The sequence below is a fragment of the Somniosus microcephalus genome, chromosome 11 (genome assembly GCF_052327205.1).
Source record: "Somniosus microcephalus isolate GS21.2 chromosome 11, FLI_Smic_1.0, whole genome shotgun sequence".
Taxonomy (NCBI): Eukaryota; Metazoa; Chordata; class Chondrichthyes; order Squaliformes; family Somniosidae; genus Somniosus; species Somniosus microcephalus.
The window spans coordinates 29,585,715-29,610,267 of NC_140997.1; the positions used below are offsets into that span (position 1 = coordinate 29,585,715).

At 43.8% G+C, this 24,553-nt stretch overlaps 1 protein-coding gene across 1 annotated transcript; it reads right to left on the minus strand.

The window, feature by feature from the left end:
• Positions 1–23,943, minus strand: LOC147110439 (phospholipase A2-like). Its single transcript, XM_086000423.1, has 4 exons — positions 23,186–23,943; positions 19,768–19,930; positions 17,716–17,822; positions 1–650 (listed from the first exon to the last, which is right to left on the minus strand). The coding sequence occupies exons 1-4, from the start codon at positions 23,223–23,225 to the stop codon at positions 502–504; spliced, it is 459 nt and encodes a 152-aa protein (XP_085856549.1). The 5' UTR covers positions 23,226–23,943; the 3' UTR covers positions 1–501.
• Positions 23,944–24,553: the final 610 nt, after the last annotated feature.

Consider the following 24,553-nt stretch of genomic DNA (forward strand, 5'->3'; position numbering starts at 1 on the left):
CTAATTTGTATGTTTGTATGTCCTACTACCTCCTTATGTGGATTGGTGTCAAATTTTGTTTGATAATTGCTCCTGTGAAGTGCTTTGGGATGTTTTACTATGTTAAAGGCGCTATATAAATGCAAGTTGTTGTTGCCTTTGTTCTCTTTGGATCTGGTAAATGCTGGAACTCTATAAATAAGATTTATTCTAACACCACTGTAAAAGCACAACTTTACTGAGATAGGGAAACGTATAGGACTGAATCTGCAATCCCGCACTCTAGGAGGCAGCTATGCTCACAAGGAGCGTATAATGGCAGCGCAGCCTGTGAGTTTCCATTCATTAAAGTTAATGTATGGAACATCGGAGGCAGCGTGGCTGCAATTTTACACAATCCACTCCCCATTCATCGCTGTAAGTGTGGGATCAGGAAAAAAGCTGATTTCTTATGGGCTGAGTCAAGTGAAAGATAGCTCTACATTCACGCACCACCCACATTTCAGAATATACTCTTAATATTTAATAGTAATTACAGTGTGGTCTTCTTCTTCCACAAAGGAAATTGGGCCACAGCGCATATCTCTTGTTGTACACAGCCTTCTTTAAGCATTTTGATAGATGCATATCACATTCGCAAATCATACTTTTACAACTGCCAAAGAAGTTCCCTGTAATAAAAACAAATAAATAAAATGAATGTCATCACTTGATGCTAAGTAATTAGTATAAAACACTCAGTTGATGGTAGTCTTGCCTGAATCAGAATGTTGCGTGTTCAAACCTCACTCCTGGACTTGAGCACATTACATAGGCTGATACATCAGTGCAGTACACAGGGGGTGCTGAATTGGCACAGATGCCATTATTTCAGATGAGATATTAAACCAAGGCCCTTATCTGCCTGGTTAGGTGGGTGTATAAGATCCCACAGCACTATTTCAAGAAGATCATTGTAGTTCTCCTGATGTCCTGGCCAACATTCATTCCTCAACCAACACCAGCAAAAACAAATAACTGATCATTTATCTCATTGCTGTTGTAGAACCTTTCTCTGTACAAATCAACAATGACTACACTTCAAAAGTAATTAGTTGGCTGTGAAGCACTTTGGGATGTCCTGGGAATGTGTAAAGAGCTACATAAATGCAACTTCTTCTTCTTCTTCTCCTTCATTAGATTAAACAACCTTTTAAGTGGTTGCTCCAGGGCTATGCCCCAGGACTAGGTATGGAAATAGCAGCTCAGGTGACTTCTTGGCTTTGTGTTGTAAAATGATAAATGCAATAGGCTCACTATCCACATCTGTCACTACACCTAGCTCAAGGTGATCAAGGGTTGTCGGAACTGTCTACTTTGATACAATACTACCTTAAAAAAATTAAATTAAATTAAAGTAAATATGAGTTTCAGATTTTAAAATGTTCTGATTGGAATTTAACAGGCTTGGTTAGACTCAATTTGCTGTTTTTTTATATGAGCAAACAGTATTAAAGGGTTTTCTCAGTAGACTCATCATGAGGTAGATGAGTTGGTAACTAAATTGACTAAAAGAGACTTGTCCACTGCCGAGACCAAACTCACTGTATTGCTGAGGTATTCTAATCACTCAGAAGTTAAGGGAGATGCAGCTCAATCAGAAGTTAGGAAGTATCAGTAATAGGAGTCAGGTGTAGCTGGGTCATTAGAAGTATTAAAAGCTCAGTGATGTTATGTTTCACAGTTTCATTCATTCAAGGTGAAAGTTAGTAAAATGGTGTCTCCATATTTATTATGTGGAGAAATAAAATTTAAGGAAGGAGTGTCAGTTCCAACAGTCTTATTAAAAATCAAATTGTTACAGACAGGGTGCTAACTTTGAGGAATCGAGCACTAAATTTCAGTGCAATGGAATGGGACAACTATAGGTACAATCCCAATTTGAGCTGTGCTGAGCTGAGAGGTACCAAATGGAGACTTGGATGTCACTTTATAAAAATTCATGATTCCACTAGGTGTTTAACACTGTCCTGGCCAATATTTATCCCTCAACCCACATAACAAAAACAGATTATCTGGTCATTATCACATTGCTGTTTGTGGGACCTTGCTGTGCGCAAATTGGCTGCTGCTATTCCCAAAATTACAACAGTGACTCCACTTCAAAAGTACTTCATTGGCTGTAAAGCACTTTGAGATGTCCAGTGGTCATGAAAGGCGCTATATAAATGCAAGTCTTTCTTTCTTATAGAGGGAAAGGGAAATAAGGGAGAGCCTCAGCTGGGTAATTCGTGCTCGAATGTTGTGTGTCACCACCTGGCCAATAACCATTTGATTTTTAATAGGACTGTTGACTCTGTAACTCCCTCTTTAAACTTTATGGGTAGGATTTGTATTGTGCCATGGAGTCGGGATTGGAGGCGTGGGGGGGTGTTAAAATCCCGAAATCAGGGGTCCCGACCCCTTCCCGCACCCAAACCCGCCTCCATGCCAGTTTCAAAGGAGATGGGTACCCGCCCCGCACTGGGACCCGCCTACCCGAGGCGGGAAGGGATCAGTGCCAATTAACTACCTGTTAACAGGTAGTTAACAGGCAGTTTTTAGCCAAATCCCTATTTTTGATGTTGAAGTGTGGGATTCCCGATGGCTCCAAACCACGCCAAGTTAGAGGAGGCGGGCCGTCGGGTTGAAGGACTTCAAGGGGTCGAGATGTCGGTGTTCAGGTGAGTGATGTGTGCATGAGTGCAAAGGTAAGTGTGTTTGGTGTGTCTAAAGTGATTAAATAAGTTTTACATACCTTTTCTTACCTTTTCAGCCTTCCTTCCTTTAGGTTCCGGGAGTCCCTCATCTCACCAGCACAGAAAGCAGAATGGCTGCGAACTGTCAAAAGTGACAGCCTTCAGCTTACTGTGCAGGAGAGATTTCTAACTGAGTCTGTGGAGAAGGAATCAGGTTAGAAGTAAAACTGTCAGTGTTTGACAGCTTCAAACAGCTGTGACAGATGAAATTTCAGTCTGTGACATCACCTGTTGCCGGGTGGCCCTTAATTGGCCTGCTGAGCCCACTGGGCGGGCTCAACAAGGTCAATCAAGTTAAAATCGCATGGATTGGCCGCATCTCGATGGAGGCGGGACTACAACCCCGAAAGTTGTAGTCCTGCCTCCAACCTGACTCCTGAGTTAAATTCCTGCCCTATGGGTTTTTGTTTCGCTGCAGAACAAATATGGAGACACATAAGAATAACTTTTACCAGCTTTCACGCTGAAAGATCAGCTACACATGACACCGTGCTTAACATAGGAGGAGATAGTGAGGGTCCAGAGCAAATATGTTGCCACAAAGATAAAGGGTGGGTCTCCCACACATAGAGCCCCTTGGATATCAAGGTGCATACAGGGTAGGATAGGGGAAAAAAAGGGGAGCTTTTGTCAGATACCGAGAGCTCAATACTGCAGAAAGGCTGGAGGAGTATAGAAAGTGCAGGGATGAAATTAAAAAGATTAGGAAAGCAAGGAGAAGGCATGGAAAAAATTGACAAGTAACATCAAGGAAAACCTAAAGATGTTTTAAAGAACAAGAGGATAACTGAAGAAAGAGTAGGGCCGATTAGAGACCAAAAAGGTAACTTGTGTGTGGAGGCGGATGATGTGCATATGGTTCGTAATGAATACTTTGCACCTGTCTTCAAAAAAGAGGAACGATGTAGAAATTGTAGTTAAGGAGGAGGCGTGTGAAATATTAGATGAGATAAACATAGTGAGAGAGGAAATCTTAAGGGGTTTAGCATCTTTGATAGTAGATAAATTGCCAGGCCTGGATGAAATGTATCCCAAGCTGTAAAGAGAAGCAAGGGAGGAAATAGCAGAGGCTCTGACCAATGTTCCCTCTATCTTTCTTTTGTGCGCAGTCCCTTTAAATTTGCTGAACGGCAGCAGCAACAGTTGGTGAGCTTGCCTGCGCGCGTCCTCCCAATCGATGCGTGGCCGTGCTTAGGGGGACTATTGGCTCTGACCATCATTTCCAATCCTCTCTGGCTACTGACATGGTGCCGGAGAAATGGAGGAATTCTAACATTGTACCGTTGCTTAAAAAGGGAGAAAGGGATGAACCAAGTAATTACAGGCCAGTCAGCCTAACCTCGGTGGTGGGCAAATTATTGGAAAAAATTTTGAGGGATAGCATTAAACGTCATTTAGAAATTCACAGATTAATCAAAGACAGTCAGCATGGATTTGTTAAGAGATGGTCATGTCTGACTAACTTGATTGAATTTTTTGAGGAGGTAACAAGGACAGTTGACTCGTTAGCGCGTTTGATGTAGTCTACATGGATTTTAGCAAGGCTTTTGATCAGGTCCTACATGGCAGACTGGTCAGAAAAATAAAAGCCCATGGGATCCAAGGGAAAGTGGAAAGTTGGATCCAAAACTGGCTCAGTGGCAGGAAGCAAAAGGTAATGGTCGACAGGTGTTTTTGTGATTGGATGGTTATTTCCAGTGGGGTTCTGCAGGGCTCAATACTGTTGTATCCGTGTGTTAATGGAGACACAGAATGCAGGAGTTGGTTTCACAGGTGTTTACTGAACAAAGTCTGGAGGTGAACTAACAGATTCAAGACACTATACAGGCTTATATAGCCTGAGTGGCCATGACCGGCATTACAGTACACAGGGGGCTCTTAAAGGCACATACACCACAATTCCTCCCCTTTTAGACTACCAGTACATAATATTTTAAGTAATCATTAATTAACATGTTACAAGAACAATAATCTACACATTTGCTGCAGTTAATCAATTATAAGTCAGTCTCTCTGGAGGCTTCCTGACTCGGTCCGGATAACGCCTCGGTGGTGTAGTAGTTTCTGGTGGTGTAGTAGGTTCTTTTGGCAAGGTCGATTCGGCTTGAATGCCAGTGTCGGGTTCATCTGGTTCCAGTATCACCGGATTGGAGGTAGATACTATGGGTATCTCTGCTTCATCATTAGGCGTATACAGTTGTGGTGTAGGTTGTCCCTTTTCGGATGACTCTATCATCTGGTCAGCATGGCGCCTTATTATGCTTTCTCCAATGTCCATGGTATACATCAGCGGTCCTAGTCATGTGCAAATAGTTCCAGGCTGCCATTTCTCGGTACGGTAGTCCCGGGCCAAAACTTGTTGACCTATCTGGAAGGTTCTAGTTGGCCTTTCATTCATGCCTTGAAATTGTCGGTTCTCCACGTCCCTTCTGATATTTGGCTTGATCAAATCCAGCCGGCATCTTAGGCTTCTATTGAAGAACATCATGGCGGGAGTTTTGTTTGTAACCACATGTGTTGCATTCCTGTATGCAAACAAGAAGTTATCTACCTTATGCTGTAGATTTATCTCTTCAAGAAGGCCATAAAGGCCATGGGTAATGAAGGTCTGGACAAACCTTTCAGCCAATCCATTGGTGGCGGGATGGTATGGGGCGGACGTGTAGTGCTTAACCCCATTGTTTTTTAAGAACTTCCTGAATTCTTCGGACACAAATTGCGGTCCATTATCAGAACAGATCTGTTCAGGCAGCCCATTCCTGGCAAATATGGTCCTTAATACTGTGATGGTTTTTCCCGTGGTGGTGGAGGACATCTTTATTACCTCCGGCCACTTGGAGTGTGCATCAACCGCGATTAAGAACATTGAGTCCATAAATGGACCAGCAAAGTCGATGTGTACCCTTTGCCATGGAGATGAGGGCCACTCCCATGGATGTAGAGGGGCTTGTGGTGGGGCGTTTTGGACCTTCTGGCATCCTAGGCAGCTCTTGGTCATTTCTTCGATGTCTCCATCGATACCTGGCCACCACACAAACGCTCTGGCTAGGTTCTTCATTTTCACTCCACCCAGATGCCCCTCGTGAAGCTCTTTTAGCACTTTATCCTGGAGTTTGGGTGGAATCACCACTCTGGATCCACACATCAAGGTTCCTCGGCACACTGACAGCTGTTCTCTTCTTTGCGAGAATGCTGGCAACAGTGGTTCGCCATGTGCTGGCCATCCCTTCACCGTTAAATCGTAGACTCGTGAGAGAGTCGGGTCATTTCTCATTTCCTTTTCAATGGCAGAATTTGTTACTGGTAGACATTCCACTATGGTTGAGTGGAACATCTCCACTGGGTCCGCTGTAGGTGCCTCTTCTACCGTTGGCAACGGTAGGCGCGATAAACCGTCAGCATTCCCATGCTGTTTTGATCCTTTGTATTCTATGTCATATTGGTGTGCCCCTAGGAAAAGGGACCACCTCTGTAGCCTTTGCGCTGTCATAATGGGAACACCCTTTTTAGGGTTAAATATGGAGACGAGGGGTTGATGGTCAGTCAACAAGGTAAATTTTTGTCCGTGTAGGTAATGGTTGAATTTCTTAACTCCCCATACCAGGCTGAGCGCTTCCCTGTCGATCTGGGCATAGTTACGCTCAGCTGAGTTCAATGAGCGTGACGCAAAAGCTATCGGCCGTTCCGAGCCATCAGGGAATCTATGAGATAATACCGCTCCTACGCTGTAAGGGGATGCATCGCACGCCAGTCTGATTGGCAGTGATGGGTCGTAATGAGCCAAAACTTCCTTGGACGTGATCAAGCCTTTGCATTTATGGAAGGCACGTTTACAGTCTTCGCTCCATTTCCAAATTACTCCCGTTTGTAGCAGTTCGTTAAGAGGGTGCAGAACAGTTGACAAGTTCGGTAAAAATTTATGATAGTAATTTATTAATCCCAGGAACGACCTTAATTGTGAGACATTTTCAGGTGCTGGGGCTTTTATGACCGCTTCAATTTTTTCAGGTGACTTATGCAACCCTTCCTCGTTAATTATGTGGCCACAATATGATATTTGTTTCTGGAAAAATTCGCACTTGGGGTGATTTGCTCGTAGGCCCCGTTCTCTCAGCCTAGTGAGCACCTGCTCCAAATTGGCAAGGTGCTCGTTGTCGTTTTCTCCTGTTACAAGGATGTCGTCTAATAGCATTGAGTCCCCGGAATCCCTTGGAGGACTTGCTCCATAGCTCTTTGCCAGATAGCTGGAGCTGATGCTACTCCGAAAACCAGTCGATTGTACTGGTACAGGCCTTTGTGTGTATTAATCGTGAGATACTTTTTAGAGGCCTCTTCAACCTCCATCTGTAGATATGCTTGTGCCAAGTCAATTTTGGTAAAACGTTTCCCTCCGGATAGTGAGGCGAAAATATCTTCTATCCTCGGAAGAGGATACTGTACCGTGTGAAGGACCAGGTTTACAGTCACCTTGAAGTCCCCACAGATACGAATTTTTCTCTGTTTTTCAGATTTATCATTATTCAATGTTTTTTTCATGACCGGGACGATGGGTGTTGCCCGCTCGCTCCAATCTATCTTGGATAATATGCCTGCCTTTTCCAAATTCTCCAGCTCTGCCTCGTCTGCTGGACGAATTGTGTATGGCACCGGCCTTGCCTTAAAAAACTTGGGAATTGCCACATCTTCCACTTTTATTGAGGCGGTGACGCCTTTCAAGGTTCCTAGTTCCTGTTGAAACACTTCCTTGGCGTTGGCCAAGATGTCTTTTAATCGTTCTGGTATGACGTCATCATCATTTTTTTTCTTACTGGTCACCGTCAGTGCCTGAATGGAGTGCCAGTCTAAACGTATCTTCCTGATCCATTCACGTCCCAACAGCGGTGGACCACCATCTTGCAGAACGTATAAATACAACTTCTGTATTTCCTTGCCGTTGTATACAACAGGCACTTTGGGGTATACTTTCTGCCCCGTATATGTTTTCAAGATAATGGATGTGTCTTTCAAAGGTATATGCGGAAATAGCCGCTCGTAATCCCGTCGACTTATGACGGTCAGAGCTGATCCTGTATCTAGTTCCATTTTAACTGGGGACCCCGCTATCATGAGGGTAACCCAAATGGTCTGGTAATCTTCTTTGGCAATTACATTATGTAATTTGAGACAGCTTAGTCTCTTGTCTCCGGAGTCGCTATCGCTCTTCTGGTCTTCGGAGCTACTGTCCGTCATCATTTGTACCTTTCTGCACTTTTCCTTATTGATTTTTTTCCTGTCCGTGGATTTTTTGTTTCCAGATCGGCATGCACGTGCAATGTGTCCAATTTTTCCGCATTGCCTGCATGCTTTGTCCTTTAACCAGCAGTCCCTCTGGTCATGGGTGGATCTGCCACAGCGATAACATCTCTTGAAACCCTGTGTCATTTCATGGGTGCCGAAGTCCTGTGGCTTTTGCTGTATCTCTGCAGCTCCTCTTGCGGCTGCTTCGTATGATACAGCCACACTGAAAGCCTTGTCCAGTGTCAAATCTTTCTCAGAAAGTAGCCTTTTCTGTGTTCCTTCACTTAGGAGACCGCAGACGAATTTGTCTTGAAGAGAATCTGCCAGTCCTGCCCCGAATTGGCAGTGCTTTGACAGCTTCCTTAATTCGGTGAGGTAATCAGCGTTACTTTCATTCTTGTGCTGATTCCTCCTGAAGAATTTGAATCGTTCCGCTATCAGCAGTGGTGTTGGGTTTAAGTGCTCCTGTAGGGTATCAACAATCTCCTTAAAATTCTTGTCCCTCGGTTTGGCTGGAGTGATTAAGTTTCGTAACAGCCCGTATGTCCTTGCGCCCATTAGATTTAGAAGTACTGATGCCTTTTTATCATTCTCTGTTTCATTTGCTGTGCAATATACCTCCACTCTTTCCACATATGTGGTCCAATCCTCTATATCGCTATCGAAAGCAGTAATATTGCCAGTCTTAGGCATCCTGAAAAAAAATGGCACCTCCCGCGCTTTCCTTTCTTCCCCGCAGAAAAAAAATGGTGCCTCCCGCGCTTTCCCGCCGCTGCCGCTGCTGACAACGCTCTTCTCCGCGGTTTTTATTTACACAGGTATTTTTTTTTTAATAGGTGTAGACTCGTTCCCGTCGGACTCTCTGGGACTTTTCCCTCCCTCTGCTTGGTCCGAACGCCGACCTGCTTTGCAGCGCCGGCCGTCTCCCGAGTGCTCCACCCTCTGTCTCTGTTTGCCTCCGCCTTCGCTGCTCGGCCCCGCTGCAGAGCCAGCCGATGGAGCCCCAGCCCGCCGCCCAGGAAGGATTATTGCAGTAACTGCCAGCAGCTCGGCTAGCTGGTGAAACCACAGTTTTTTTTTCTTTCTTGTTTTTCTTCGATTTTCGTCTGAGGAATCGATTTCCTTGAGGTGCTGCCAAATTGCAGGTAAGTCCGTTTCCAATTCGTCGCCACTGTTGTATCCATGTGTTAATGGAGACACGGAATGCAGGAGTTGGTTTCACAGGTGTTTACTGAACAAAGTCTGGAGGTGAACTAACAGATACAAGACACTATACAGGCTTATATAGCCCGAGTGGCCATTACTGGCATTACAGTACACAGGGGGCTCTTAAAGGCACATACACCACAAATACTGGGTGAGGTCTCTTGCTTTTTGTGGTATACATCAATGATTTAGACTTCAATGTAGGGGGCATGATTAAGAAGTTTGCAGATGATACAAAAATTGGCCGTGTGGTTGATAGTGAGGATGAAAGCTGTAGATTGCAGGAAGATATCAATATACTGGTCAGGTGGGCAGAAAAGTGACAAATGGAATTCAATCTGGAGAAGTGTGAGGTGTTGGCCCAGAAATTCGGGTCCCAATGCGTGAGTACGCATGGGGTACTCACACGTGGACCCGATGGAAGTGCTGGTTTCTTGCATGCACTGCGCATGCGTGAGAAACCGGCACTTCCGTTCCTCTGAACGAAGGGGTTCAGAGGTCGAACGCGTGCGCACGGGAGTCTGCGTGTGCGCTTTGAACTTACTTTTTTTTACAGGTTTTTCTGTGAGGGTAAATCTTTAGATTTTAGAAATGTAAAAAACAGGCGTAAGGCCTGCATTTTAAAAGGTAAGTGGTCAATTAATTAAAATTAAAACATTTTTCCACAGGTTTATTATTTTTAAATACTTTAAAGCAAGGTAAGTTTATTTTTAGCCCCGTTTTTTTATAAAATTATTTTTTTCAAAAATTTAAATTATTGTTTAAAATAGTTATTTAATGTAATTTATAGTTTATTTTAAAAGTGTGATGTTTTTAAAAAATTTATTTGAAGGTTTACTGTTATTTTGGGGCCCGTATATTCATAAGTTTAGACAGGTCTTCCTGTCAATCTTATGAATGGGCTTTTCCCTCCTCTGATTGGCTGCCCATGGCTCACGTGATCCCAGGGGACGCATCGCACTAACTACGCCCCTGGGACACGCAAGCACAGCGCGCCGGGAGTTGGAGCAGGCCCCGGAGTGGAATTCCACGGGAGCCCAGAGATCAGCTGCCGGCGCGCAAGGTAAGTGCAGGTCGGGGGCTTGCACCCGCGGGAAGCCCCCGACCCGAATTTCTGGGCCAATGTATTTGGGGAGGGCTAACAAGGCAAGGAATACACAATAAATGGTACAATACTGAGAAGTGCAGTGGAACAGAGGGACCTGGGAGTGCACGTCCACAGATTCCTAAATGTAGCAGGACAGGCAGATAAGGTGGTTAAGAAGGCATACGGGATACTTTCCTTTATTAGCCGAGGCATAGAATATAAGAGCAGGGAGGTTATGCTAGAACTGTATAAAACATTAGTTAGGCTTCAGCTAGAGAACTGCGTACAGTTCTGGTCACCACATTACAGGAAAGTTGTGATTGCATTAGAAAGGGTACAGAGAAGATTTATGAGAATGTTGCCAGGACTGGAGAACTTTAGTTCTGAGGAAAGATTGGATAGGCTGGGGCTATTTTCTTTGGAACAGAGGAGGCTGAGGGGAGATTTCATTGAGGTGTATACAATTATTAGAGCCTAGATAGAGGGGATAGGAAGGACCTATTTCCCTTAGCAGAGAAGTCAATAACAAGGGGGCATAGATTTAAAGTAATTGGTGGAAGGATTAGAGGGGAGTGGGGAGAATCTTTTTCAGCCAGAGGGTGGTGGGGGGTCTGGAACTCACTGCCTGAAAGGGTGGTAGAGGCAGAAATGCTAATCACATTTAAAATGTACTTGGATGTGCACTTGAAGTGCCGTAACCTGCAAGGCTACGGACCTAGAGCTGGAAAGTGGGATTAGGCTGGATAATTCTTTTTCGGCCGGCGTGGACATGATGGGCTGAATGGCCTCTGTCTATTCTTTAAATTTCTATGATTCTATGAAGAACTTTGCTGGGCTTTCAATTCCTCTTCACCCAGCTACTCTTGACTTCTATTAGAGAGACTTTCAACTTCCGGTGGTGAGGAAATTGTCTATACAGCTGCTCTCTTGATGACAGAAGGGTGAAGGCTTCACAAACCATCTTTTAAAGGGTTACCAAAAATAATAATTAAATCTATCAACCTTTGTGTTCTGTCACTTCTATAGACTTACACAAGAAATACAAGTGAGTTCTGATGACATTACTGAGAGACCTGGATTTAAGCAGCCACTGTACCCTGGGTTGTGGAGATAGATTTAACGTACACAGTCAAAATAAAATAATGACTGGAGCACTTTGGGCTAGTGACTGTATCTTTGATGATGTTAATTTAGCTGTTGGGTACAGTAACTTCTTCAATCCAGTTCCCTTGATATCATCAGCACTCACTATTCAACAACAATCAATGCTCAGCAGAAGTAGATTAATAATTTTAAAAATGGTAATCTTAAATAATTAATTTTTGAAATTGAATTTTTAAAAAGGAGTCCTGATGGTTAGACCATCTCTTGGAAATTAAGCAATTGGGAAGAAAGTGTTTTTTGAAATAAATCACATTAGTCAAACAATGGGGAATTCTCAGCAATTACTTCCAAGTAGTCTGTGGTGCTCATTAGAGTGCATCATCCCGGGGTACAAACTGGGATCTGTTTACAGACATGATGATGCTTTCCCTTTGGGTACTGAATGCCCTTTTCACTACTCATCATGTTCTCCACAATAAACTCGATGAACCAAAACAATTGTGAATTTTGTACATTGTTTTATCTTGATGTTCAAACTGTGCCTCTGGGCATCTCAACTTCTAATAACTTTCAGCTGTCAGACCAGTCTCAGGGACTGGAAAGGGAGTTGATTCCCATTTGACTTTAGATTGAAAGTGTTTCCATCATCCCATCCACATCAAACACATTATTGTTCCCCCTTTAATTATAAAGTCGATTTTTTTTTTGCCAACACTGATCTTATATCTGATGTTTTTGAAACTTGGAAGAAAATTTCAATTCCCTAAAAGGAGCACCGTATTTCTGAAATATTAGATATAATTTGGATTTGATTTGGATAAAACTTATTACAAAATAGAACATTCTCAGATACTACCAATGCTTGTTACGCAGGACAAATACTCTGAGGCACAGATTGTTGTTACAACCATTGTAGCTTCAGTCTCCAAAAGAGGAAAAACAAGTTGAAACAGGTCATGTTTTAACATTTGGTAAGCCCAGGACAAAGAACATTTCCACTCTCAATACCTGGAGTGAAATATCCAACAGTATATTTTACCTATTGATCTAGTATCATGGCACATCTTTTAACTCTGTACTACTCATTGTACTAAATCTATATATACTGGTCATGTTTGTTGAAGGTCATCATTTGTAATTTAAATTAAAATTGCAGGCGGCCTCCAATGATTTCATCAGGGCCGACTCCAGAGGCCTGAGTGGGGAAGCAGTGGTGGCTACTCCACCAGGCCAAACCAGCTGGATCAAGGGCCAAAAGAGGCTTAGTAAGGTGAGTTTCTTTAAATTTCCTCATGAGCCAGGAGGGCCAAAGTGCTCCTCCGGACCCCACAAGGAACCCTTGGGCCTCCCCTGTCCCGGGCACCCCCCCATCCCGATCAACATACCTTATTTTCGGGAACTGTTCCCGCGAGTCCCCGCCAGTGGCCTCCCGCTGCCAGAAATCACACTCACACCCGCTGGCCAGTTGAATGTTATGTTCATAAATAAATAGACGTTTTCATTATGAACAGCTAGCTTGGAGCTAGTCATTTATTCAGCCATGTGGAGTAGTGTACAGCATCCATCTTGACTACTGCCTCATGGGTAGCCTAGTGCCTTGTGGGTAGCCCCACTCTTACATACATACAGCTCCACCTAGTGTACCATTCTAGAATGACATGTTACTGATCATTACATCCCCCTTTCTTTGAGGTTAAACAAAATCAATATCAATCAATATCAATCAACTTTCAAGAAACACGATAAAGATGATATCAGTAACACTTTTGTTAGTGCTCTATAAACATAAACATTTTCACAACAGTCAACACATTTTCAAAGCTTTACTTTATACTCAAAGATTAAGTCTATCAGGCTTTTTTACTTCATGTGTGGATCTTCTCAGCACAGGTAAGTCTGATGTGTTTTCATGAGAGCCTGTATGTGTGTTTGTGTTAGATTGTTCTGGTGGTGAGTGACAAGATTCAGTTGCGGCATTGTCATCGATTTGCTCTTGGATGGTTTCTTGTGTTTTCAGGAGGGAACGGCGGTTCCTCCTGAGAATCTGTCCTTCCTCAGTTCTAACAGTGTATGACCTTGGTCCTACTTCCTCAAGAACTGTAGCTTTCCTGTTCCATGCATCTGGATCCTCAATCCTGACAACATCATCCCTTGTCAATGGTTTCAGAGTTTTGGATGACTTGTCATAGTATGATTTCTGTTTCAGCTTTAACAGTTGAAGTCTCTGTCTCAGTTCCTTACTCTGCTTTTCTTTTGCACAGCAGGGTAGCGTGGTGCGCAACTTGTGACCCATTAGGAGTTCAGCAGGTGAAGAACCACAGTCTAAAGGGGAGGCTCGGTAGCTCAGCAGGGCGAGATAAGGATCAGACTTGCTTTCTGTTGCTTTCTTCAGTAGCTGTTTGAGAACTTGAACACCTTTCTCTGCCTTACCATTCGACTGAGCATACAGAGGACTGGATGTGATGTGTTGAAAGTCATAATGTGCTGCAAACTGTTGCCACTCCTTACAGTTGAAGCACGGACCATTGTCGCTAACGGCAATCCTGGGAATTCCATGTCTGGCGAAGATGGATTTAACATGCATTATGACACTGCTTGCTGATGTGCTTGAGAGCAGCGCCATCTCAGGATAGTTAGAATAGTAGTCAATCACTAATAGATAGTCTTTACCATTCAAACGAAAAAGGTCCATACCAACCTTTTGCCATGGTGCTGTTGGTAAGTCAGCTACTATCATTGGTTCCTTTGCTTGTTTGTTTTGGTGTTTCTGACATGTCTCACATATGCCTATCATGTTCTCAATGTCCTTATTTATGCCAGGCCAATAAGCAGTGTCTTTTGCTCTCCTTTTGCATTTTTCAATTCCGAGGTTTCCCTCGTGAATCCTTTTGAGCATGTCTCGACATAGAGCCTGTGGAATGACTATTCTGCTCTGTTTTAGTAATAGTCCACTTGCGACACTCAATTCTGACCTGATGTGAAAGTACTTTGGACAGGAACCTTTTGGCCAACCATGATGAATGTTCTCTATTACTGTTTGTAACACTATATCTTTGACTGTTTCTTCTGCTATTTGCTTTGATTTTGTGTCTGACACAGGCAGCGCAGCAGTGACCATACTCACATGAACATCCACGTCTTCTTCAGTAGCGCTCACATGACTCATTGTGGGTGCTCAGGATAGTGCATCTGCTAACACTATGTGTTTGCCTGGTGTGTAGATCAGTTCAAAGTCATATCTTTGCAGCTTCATCATGAGTCGTTGAATCCTTGGAGACATCTCATTCAGATTCTTTTTTATGATGGCAACCAGTGGGCAGTGGTCTGTCTCAGCTGTGAAGGTGGGAAGTCCATATATGTAGCCATGGAACTTTTCTAGTCTAACTACCAAGCCTAGACATTCCTTTTCAATCTGGGCGTATCGACACTCAGAATCAGTCATAGACCTGGAGGCATAGGCAACAGGCTTCCAATCTTCACCCTCTGTTGTAGCAAGACCGCGCCTAGGCCATCTTTTGATGCATCCGTTGACACTTTGATTCTCTTTGTTGGGTCAAAGAAGGTGAGTACAGGTGTGGTTGTCAGCACTGTTTTGAGGTTCATCCACTCTTGTTCATGTCTTTCTGCCCATGCAAACTCATTTGTTTTATGTAGCAGGTCTCGCAGACAGGCTGTCTTGGCTGACAAGTTAGGAATGAACTTTCCAATGAAGTTTATCATCCCCATGATGCGTAGCACTCCTTTTTTGTCAGTGGGTCGGGGCATGTTGAGTATGGCGTTTACTTTTTCCATATCTGGCTCTGTTCATTTTCCAGATAGATTATCTACTAGGAAAGTGACTTCCTGGACGCCAAACTGATACTTGGCTTTGTTGAGCTTCAGTCCATTCTGGCGTATGCTCTGTAGCACTTCAGTCAGTCTCTCATTGTGTTCTTTCAGTGTGGAGCCCCAGATGATGATGTCATCAACATAGACCCGAACTCCTTCCAGACCTTCAATTATGTGTTCCATCGCTCTATGAAAGATTTCAGATGCAGATATTATCCCGAAAGGCATTCTGAGGAAACAATACCTGCCAAATGGTGTGTTGAAGGTACTGTATTTGGTGCTCTCTTTATCCAGTTTTAGTTGCCAAAATCCTTGTGAGGCATCGAGCTTTGTGAAGTATCTGGCACCTGACATTTCACTGGTGATTTCTTCTCGCTTGGGAATCTGGTAGTGTTCATGTTTTATGTTTGCATTTAATTCCTTTGGATCCATGCATACTCTTGGATCATTGTTCTTTTTCTTGACACATACCATGGAGTTAACCCAGTCTGTTGGCTCTTCGACTTTCCTGATGACTCCTAATGTGGTCATTCTGTCCAGTTCTTTCTTGAGCTGGTCACATAGGGGTGCTGGAACTCTCTGTGGAGCAGGTACCACTGGCTGAGCATCCTCCTTTAGCTGGATCTTGTAAGTGAATGGTAGAACTCCAAATCCTTTGAACACATCCTGGAAATTACTCACTACAGAATCCACCGAGTCACCTGGTCTGCTTATGGCACAGTTTATACGGTAGACTCTCTTGACCAGTTCTAAGTCCTCACAAGCTTTGTCACCTAGTAGTGAATCAAGTCCTTCAGCCACAACAGAAAACATGAGATGATGCACTTTGTCTTTGACTGTCACTTTAAGTCTGCATACACCTAAGCTATCTATTTTCTGTCCATTATAGTTCTTCAGTAGTACTGACTTTTTCTGTATTTTTGGCTTTTCTTTCATATTTTTAATGTCACTCATACTGATTAAGTTTACTTTTGCCCCAGTGTCTAATTTCAATGTAACTAATGCTCCATTTACCTGCAGTGACATTATCCATTTGTCCTCTTTTACTGCATTAACTTTATGTTCAGCATTGTCCATTCCTGAGGGCTGCACATTTTCTGTATCCTTTTCGATATTGTCACATGACACCATTCCTACAAAAAATGTCTCACTTAAATCAGTGTCCTCAATCACATTGACTTGTTGCCCTTTCCTTGTTTTTACTTTTGAAAAGCATTGTTTGGCAAAGTGATTCTTTCCAGTACATTTTGTGCACATTTTTCCAAACGCAGGGCATTGTCGTGACTGGTGTTTGTAACCACAGCATTTACAATTAAAAATTCCATCCTCTGATTGCTTTGCATTCCTGTTCTGCCCACGTATCTTCCCCTTGTAGTACACAGCACCAACAGCAGCACAGTCATTCATTACCGTCGCATTATTATTAATTTCACTGAAAGTCTTCGCGTGCTTTTGAGCTAGCTCACTGGCATGGCATATTTTCACAGCAGCCTCCAATGTTAGTTCGGTTTCTCTCAACAAACGTTCCCTGACTTTTTTATCATGAATACCAAAAACAATCTGGTCATGAATCATGGATGATTTCAGCTCAGAGAAATTACATGTCTGTGCTTTCAGTTTCAGATCGGTCACAAAGCTATCAAAAGTCTCATTTTGCTGCTGTGTCCGTGAATGGAACATGTACCTTTCATAGGTCTCGTTCTTTTTGGGAGAACAATGTGTATCAAACTTCTTTAGCACATCATCCATTTTTTTTCTGTCCTCCTCTTGATCAAATACAAACGTATTAAATACCTCTATCGCCTGCGGGCCTGCAACCATGAGCAGCAACGCTATTTTCCTTGTGTCTGGCTTCGTACCGAACCCGATGGCAGCAATGTAGGGTTCGAATTGTTGTTTGAAAGTCCGCCAATTGCAGTCGACATTCCCCGTGAGTTTCAAACCCCCCGGTGGCTTCAACTTCTCCATGTCGCGTTTCACAATATTCAGCAGATTTTACCAATCCTGGTACCATGTTATGTTCATAAATAAATAGACGTTTTCATTATGAACAGCTAGCTTGGAGCTAGTCATTTATTCAGCCATGTGGACTAGTGTACAGCATCCATCTTGACTACTGCCTCATGGGTAGCCTAGTGCCTCATGGGTAGCCCCACTCTTATATATACATACAGCTCCACCTAGTGTACCATTCTAGAATGACATGGTACTGATCATTACAGAATGAGGTACCACAGGCAGTCGATTTGGCCGGGAAGCCGACAATCTCCACGTAAGTGAGGCTCAGCCATTAAAATCAGCTGGGTCTTGCTTGGCTCCTGATTTCTGGGTGCACCGCTCACTTCGGACCCCTCATGCACCGGTCCCAATCCCGCCTTTTATTAAAATCAACCCCTTGATGTTTATTATCTTCTGATGTACTGTGCCCCTTTAAGAGTTACCTCTTGAATTACTCACCACATCTAGGATTACCATTGGTGCAATACCAGTTATAGCTGTCTGACTTTGGATAACAACCGGCTGTCTCTGCTTTCCCATAGCAGCAGTCGTGAGTATAGCAGCACCTTAAGAAAAAAGAAGGAATAAATGAACGAGGAAAATAACCAATTGGCTGGGCGCTTCATCTAATGTGAGTGTGTGGAGGGACAAAATGTGCTGTCAGTGTCTCAACAAAAGATTTCCTTCCATGGATGCCAGTGTCTGCCTATAGCCATAGAAGCAAGTGACAAGTGGTCTTTTTCTTCCCCACCAATTTTTTCCCCCTCTTCTAAAAGCACTGACTCTTGCCAGGGGTATAATTCTGTGAGTGCCTCTGCTACCTCACTCGACTGACCATTGTTGATGTGTGCACCTAGACAGCAAGTATCAGCAGATTTTTTGACCGTCGTACCTGAGCCCAATACTAATCTCACCCAGCAGCCACACACATACAGAAGTCACTGGATAGTAATCAATAACAGGAATCCTGGCTCAATGTTACTCTTCCTAACCCAGGGGAACCAAGGCTTTGAGTAGCAGACCCACTGCTATCCTGGCTGAGATTGCCTTAACTCAGCACAGGCCAGAGATCTCGCTCTTTATCATTTAATTGTGCACAAGGCAGTGCCTTCACATGCGAGACTATCAGGGAAGTTTTTAAGTGGTATTTTTATTTCTAGAAATCGTTTGGGGGTTAATTTTCACTGGGGCAGGTAAATCCTTTTATCCTGCAGAAATAAAGCCAGCTCCGTGTTCCTGCTACTTCTCAGTGTGGGTGGTAAGCTCGTCATTTAAATGAATTAGTTATTACTACAGGTAGACTATCCTTTATCCGAAAACCTCGGGACCAGCCGTGTTTCGGTTTTAGGAAAATTTCGGATTTCGGAAGGTGCGCGAAAACACTTCGGTTTTCAGAGTAATTCGGTTTGCGGGAGTGCGGATAAAGGATGCACTATCCCTTATCCGAAAGGGTGGGGGTCGGCGGGAGGTCGGGGTCGGCGGGGGGGTCGGGGGTCGGTGGGGGGTCGTGGTCGGGGGGGTCGGGGGTGGGGGTCGGCAAGGGTGGGGGTCGGCGGGGGGTCGGGGGTCGGTGGGGGGCGGGGGGCGGGGTCGGCGGGGGTCGGGGTCGTGCGCACGACTTACGCTGAGCGATTTCGGTTTTCAGAAGTCATGCTTTGCGCCACTTTCGGCTTTCAGAGGTTTTCTGGTTTCGGATGTGCGGATAAAGGCTGGTACACTTACGCTGAGCGATTTCGGTTTTCAGAAGTGCGGAAAAATGCTACACTATCCCTTATCCGGCTAGGCCTGTAAGTCGTGCGCCACTCTGGTCATGTCGTGCGCACGACTTACGCTGACCGAAAAAACCTTCGGTTTTTAGAGGGTTTCGGTTTTCGGAAGTCTGGATAAAGGGTAGTCTACCTGTATCAGTATGCAGTCATCGATCATCTCAAAGTCAGGTGCTGCTGGCAACATGTTAAAGATTTTTTTAAAGAAAGAAGCTGACACCAGGATAATTATAAAAAATTCTCTTGGCAATAAAAGTTAAAATTATCCCCAGGCCTTTATGGAACAACTGATCCCCGGGGAAGGAGGACAAGATCAACAGGAATGTCATTTTTTTTAAGAATGTAGATTAAATTGTTAAATTATTACAGCTAACTTTCTGTTGCCTTTTACACATCTCTTTCTAGATCAGAAAATTAGGATTGGGGGAAGCAATCTCATTCCTGGGAGTCTCGTGTTGAATAAATCTTTGTAAGCACTATTGATCTTGGAGGTGTGGACCGTCTGGGAGCAGGCACTGGGGTTAGGCAGGTATGTGACAAGTGTCTGGTGACCTAGTGGGTGGGAGGCTTGTGGCACCCATGTTCTGTGGTGCTTTTGTCAGATTGTTTTCACTGTCAGGACTAGGACCTGCCTTTGGCTTCACGAATAAATGCGTTGACTTTCGAAGGCTAAACCCAAGGAAAACAAATCCTGACTCCTAGCAACTGCAGCTATTTTAAAAAAAAGTACAGAAGCCTCCCTTACCAATCTGTGCCATCCCGTGGCCAGCCTCTCCCTCCAACTCCGCAGTAACAACCGTACACGATGTAGGAAATAGAGCGACCTGTGCTACACCGAATCATTCCGACCAGGTCCAAAATACTTCTGGCTTGCCATCTATGATGTTCTGTCACGGCTGTGACATGCACTGGATCAAAAAACACAAAGGCAATTGCCCCCTAACATTGATGTGCAAAACAACAACAACAACTTGTATTTATATAGCACCTTTAACGTAGTAAACCGTCCCAAGGCACTTCACAGGAGTGTTTTAAGACAAAAAAATTTGACACCGAGCCACATGAGATATTAGGGCAGGTGACCAAAAGCTTGGTCAAAAAGGTAGGTTTTAAGGAGCATCTTAAAGGAGGAAAGAGAGGTAGAGAGGCAGAGAGGTTTAGGCAGGGAATTCTCCCTGTAAAATACACAACATGAGAGTATGCCTGCTTTCAGCAAAAATAGTACAATATTTTCAATGTGTGCCAAACACAATCCGGCCCCTGCAGCCGTTGACAAACTCAATGGGGATGAAATTCGACATGGGTGGAGACGCAAAACAGATGGAATCGCATTTGCCAACCATTACACGCCCTGCCTGATATTTAGTTCTTCTGAGCTCAATGGAACTGAATATCGGGCGGCGTGTATAAGAGGCAACTGATGCGATAGGAGAAGAAGTGGAGGCCCTCTAAGGTAAGTCAAAACAATTCCTTAGTAGGGGGCAGGAGAAGCAAGAGTGATACTCCAGGCCTCACACTCCAGGCCTCGCAAGGAAAGTCTGCGCCACTGCTGCCCTGGTACACTCCCCCCCCTACCCCCCACTTTCCCACCTGCAAGACTGCCCCAGCTCCCCTCCCACAACTTTTCTTGGTGCCCGAGAGCGACCTCTGGGCCCCCCGCGATTTTGACCTGCCCGAAGCCAGCCAGCTGCCTCTTCAGCACAGAGCACTTCCAGGCCAAGTTTTGCACAGCTCGCTGCAGAATGAAAACGCCCACATTTCATGGGCAAGCAGCTGGCTGCTGGGATGCAAATGAGGACAAGGAATTAAAATAGCCCTGGCCTCAAAGTGGTGACGTCTGATGGGCATGACGCTTCATATTTTGTGTCCTCGGCCCGTGTGCCCGAAACCATCTCCCAGTTAAAATCCCCCCTCCCCCCAGGAAAGGTTAATGTTAAAGGCAAGTTCTGATGAAGGTTCTTAAAACATTAATCTGTCTTTGCCTTTCAGAGTGGCGTGCTGTGTATTTCCAGAATTTTACTGTGGAAAAACACAGCTGCTACCTCCCCTGCCCATAGCCTCCCTCCTCTGTTTGCACGTTGATACATGTACGGCACTCATTCATGCAGAGCCATCTTTTTTCAACAAATGTTTATTTTTTAATCAAACTTCAGGTTTCTTAAGTGCGTCTCCATCCAAACCAAGGTTAAAGTGCTAACTAGACATGACATTCTGCAGTACATACAGATGACTTTCAGAGCCGGCAGGCACAAGGGAATTAGGCTTAATGGAACCTTTTTTTAAACTTACTTTTTTAGGTTGAAGGATGTTGGTACTGGGGAGTGGAAATTTTTTTAAATTTAAATGTTGTTACCCAGTGTCAGCACAAAGCACTTCCAGGCCAAGTTTTGCACAGCTCGCTGCAGAATGAAAACGCCCACATTTCATGGGTGGAAACTGTACAGCCAGCAGACAGAGGAAACTTTCTTCTCATCGGTAAAGACAGAATTCAAACCCAAGCTCCATAAGTAAATGGACAGCGTGCGAGCTGGTGGCACCTTCCAGTCCCACTCACCTCTGTGGTGTCTGAGCACTGTAGAATAGCAACAGAATGGCAGACAGATTAAGGTGCACAGAGAGTTTAGCTTTGACTACTTTACACAGGAGATAGTGTAGGTGTGGAATAAACTGCCCAGGGAGAAAGTGAAGGCAAATATTGTGGAAAAACTGAGAGCTGTATAGATATTTGAAGGAATGTTTGATTGTATTGGTGGGGGAGTCTGGAACAAGAGGACATAACCTTAAAATCAGAGCCAGGCCATTCAGGAGGAAACACTTCTTCACACAAAGGGTGGTAGAAGTGTGGAATTCTCGCCCTTAAAAAGCAGTAGATACTAGCTCAATTAATAATTTTAAATCTGAGATTGATAGATTTTTGCTAGACAACGGTATAAAAGAATATGCAGCTGGATGGATTTAAGATACAGATCAGCCATGATCTTATCGAATGGTGGAATTGGCTCGAGGGGCTGAATGGCCTACTCCTATTCCTATGTATTAGTTTTTGGGAATCTTTTCGGGCCCTGCACGCTTCTGTGTTCCCCACTGTATTCTGAAAGTCATACATTCAAGGCTAAAAGAATGTCTTTTCAATACGAAGACACTGACTTAAGAAAATATGACACTGGTGTCATTGTTGCTGCCCGGTCATTTATATATACTGTAATAACAAAAATCTGCTGCATTTACAATTTTAAAAACAAAAACACACCCCAGTGCTCTCTGGAATCTCACTGAAGAAATGATGTGCATTCCGGTCAGTCATTGTCGTGTATCAGCACCAGCTAATCTTGGCAGCGCACGACACAACGGCTGAAAGATAATGGCAGCTTGGGCCACATCGAAGTCACACCACAAATGACAAAAGGAAGTGAAGCAGACCTCAAATTAAGTGACCAAATTATACATAATGAGGCCTATATAGAGTTAGAACAAAAAAAAATCAAAAATCAAAACAACACAGGAGCAGTAACCTGTTAACCCCTTCATTCCAAGACACAGTCCTGCATATCTGACTGAAATGCATTGTCTCTATGGAAGGTGTTAACCTGGGTACGGAAATGGCTATCGGTGAGCACAGAGCAAGGGAAAAAGGAGCAATTCTGACAGGGCACTACAGTGGAACCTCTATTATCCGTGTTCCAATTAGCTGCCTTCCCGATTATCCTTCAGAATTTCCACAGGCTAAAGTCTTGATGGTACACAGCTTGCAAAAAAATAAATCCATCCCATCTATTGCAAATCAATCTCCCAGTATATTGCTGCACCACAGATTTAAGACCAAAATTTGGGAACGCTCAATTATCCACCAGTTTCTGTTATCCGTCCGAGGTCTCCTCCATTATGGCAGACAATGGATGTTACACTGTAGTTAAATTCCCTCACTGACTCACTAGGAGACTTATATCTTTAAATATGAAATATTAAACGCATGGTCGGCTCTACCCTAATTATTCTTTTAGTGTTTCTTGTAGAACTTTAAAGGCAGTATTACTTTGAATTGTTGTGTTAGTAGAAATATTCCTCCTAGCAAACAGTCTTAGCACTTAAATGTCTCCAATTAAAGGAAAAAAAGTGAAACAAATTAAGAGCAATCAATAAAGAGTTATGTTAAGATTGTTTACCTGATAGCAGTAAAAATAGACCAAAGAGCAGGGATTCCATTGGTGAAAGCACAGGCAGATCTAGGCTCACACTCAGGATAAGGATGAGCTGATGGTTTTCTGGTTTTCTCAAATGGTCCGGAACTAATGCCAGCTGCTTAAACCCTCCAACGCCATCATTTCCTGAAAGCAGGCATATAGTAACAGCTCTGTTCCAGCTATGTCCACCAAGTAGCCTCACACTTCCACCTTTGAGTTATATGGTTGTTGAAAAGGAACTGAAAGTTAAGACAACTTTTCATGTTCAGTCAAAAGCAAATCTGCACTAGTAAAGCTTCTATTCATGGAAGTATCCATTCCACAGAGAGAATGCCTGGCTGGCACTGTCACAAATCACAGAGTAATTCTAGCAGCAAAAATTCTGGTACAGTGTAGCGTGAAGGAAAATCTCACAGTTTTTGAAAAATCGAAGCGTGCGACACAAGGTTATTTAAACCTGTCCTTCCTGTAGCATTAGTACAAAGGAGGCTTTGTTAGTTTCGGTCTCTATTTGGTATGTTGTTTCCTGGATTTGAATGTAACGTAAGAAGATTACTTTGTAGAATCTGAATCACAACTTTTCTGTTGTAATAGCCTTTCACGTTGGTCCATTGGGTACCTCAGAGGTAATTATCACCATTCTTTTTTGTACGTATTGAGGTGAGGGATGTTATACTGAGGAATGGAACACGTTCCCATTTCAGCCACCCAGTGTCAGCATCAAGCATTCCCAGTCAAGTACAGCAAAATAAGACTTCCTCCATCTACTCTGTCAAATTAACATGCTCTGCTCCCAACCTTGTAAGTGTAAACCTTCTACTAGTGCAACATGCTTTACCCACATCAGCCATTCTTGTGGCCTCTATGAGTGAGATTGCCAGTTAGTGACAGATTAGAAAAAGTTTCATGCTGTGGGCCCACACCCACTGGGATCTGGATTGAAACCACCCAAACTCATTTCATATTCATAGCTATCAAGTGTCCACTCTTGGAGTGGGCATGCAAGGGGCGATTTTGACCCTACCCCTCTGGCGGAAACTGGGCGGACAGTTCAAATCGACCGAGTGATTTACCCGGTGACATCTGCCATCTTCAATTTTAATCTTCTGAGCACCCCCCTCGAAGCTGCTGTAGTCCTTTTTGAAATATGCAAATTGGGGTCCACCGATGTCATCGGGCCCTGACTGCAATTTTAACTCTGGCCCAGCAGGGGAAGCCGTTGAAGTTTCTCCCCCAGGTGAAAGTAGAACGAAAAGGATGGAGGTCCGGAAAAAGCCATTTAAGGTAAGTTTTTTTTTTTACTTTCTTTGTGGGGTCAGAAGCAGTAGTTGTCCTCCAGGCCCCACAAGA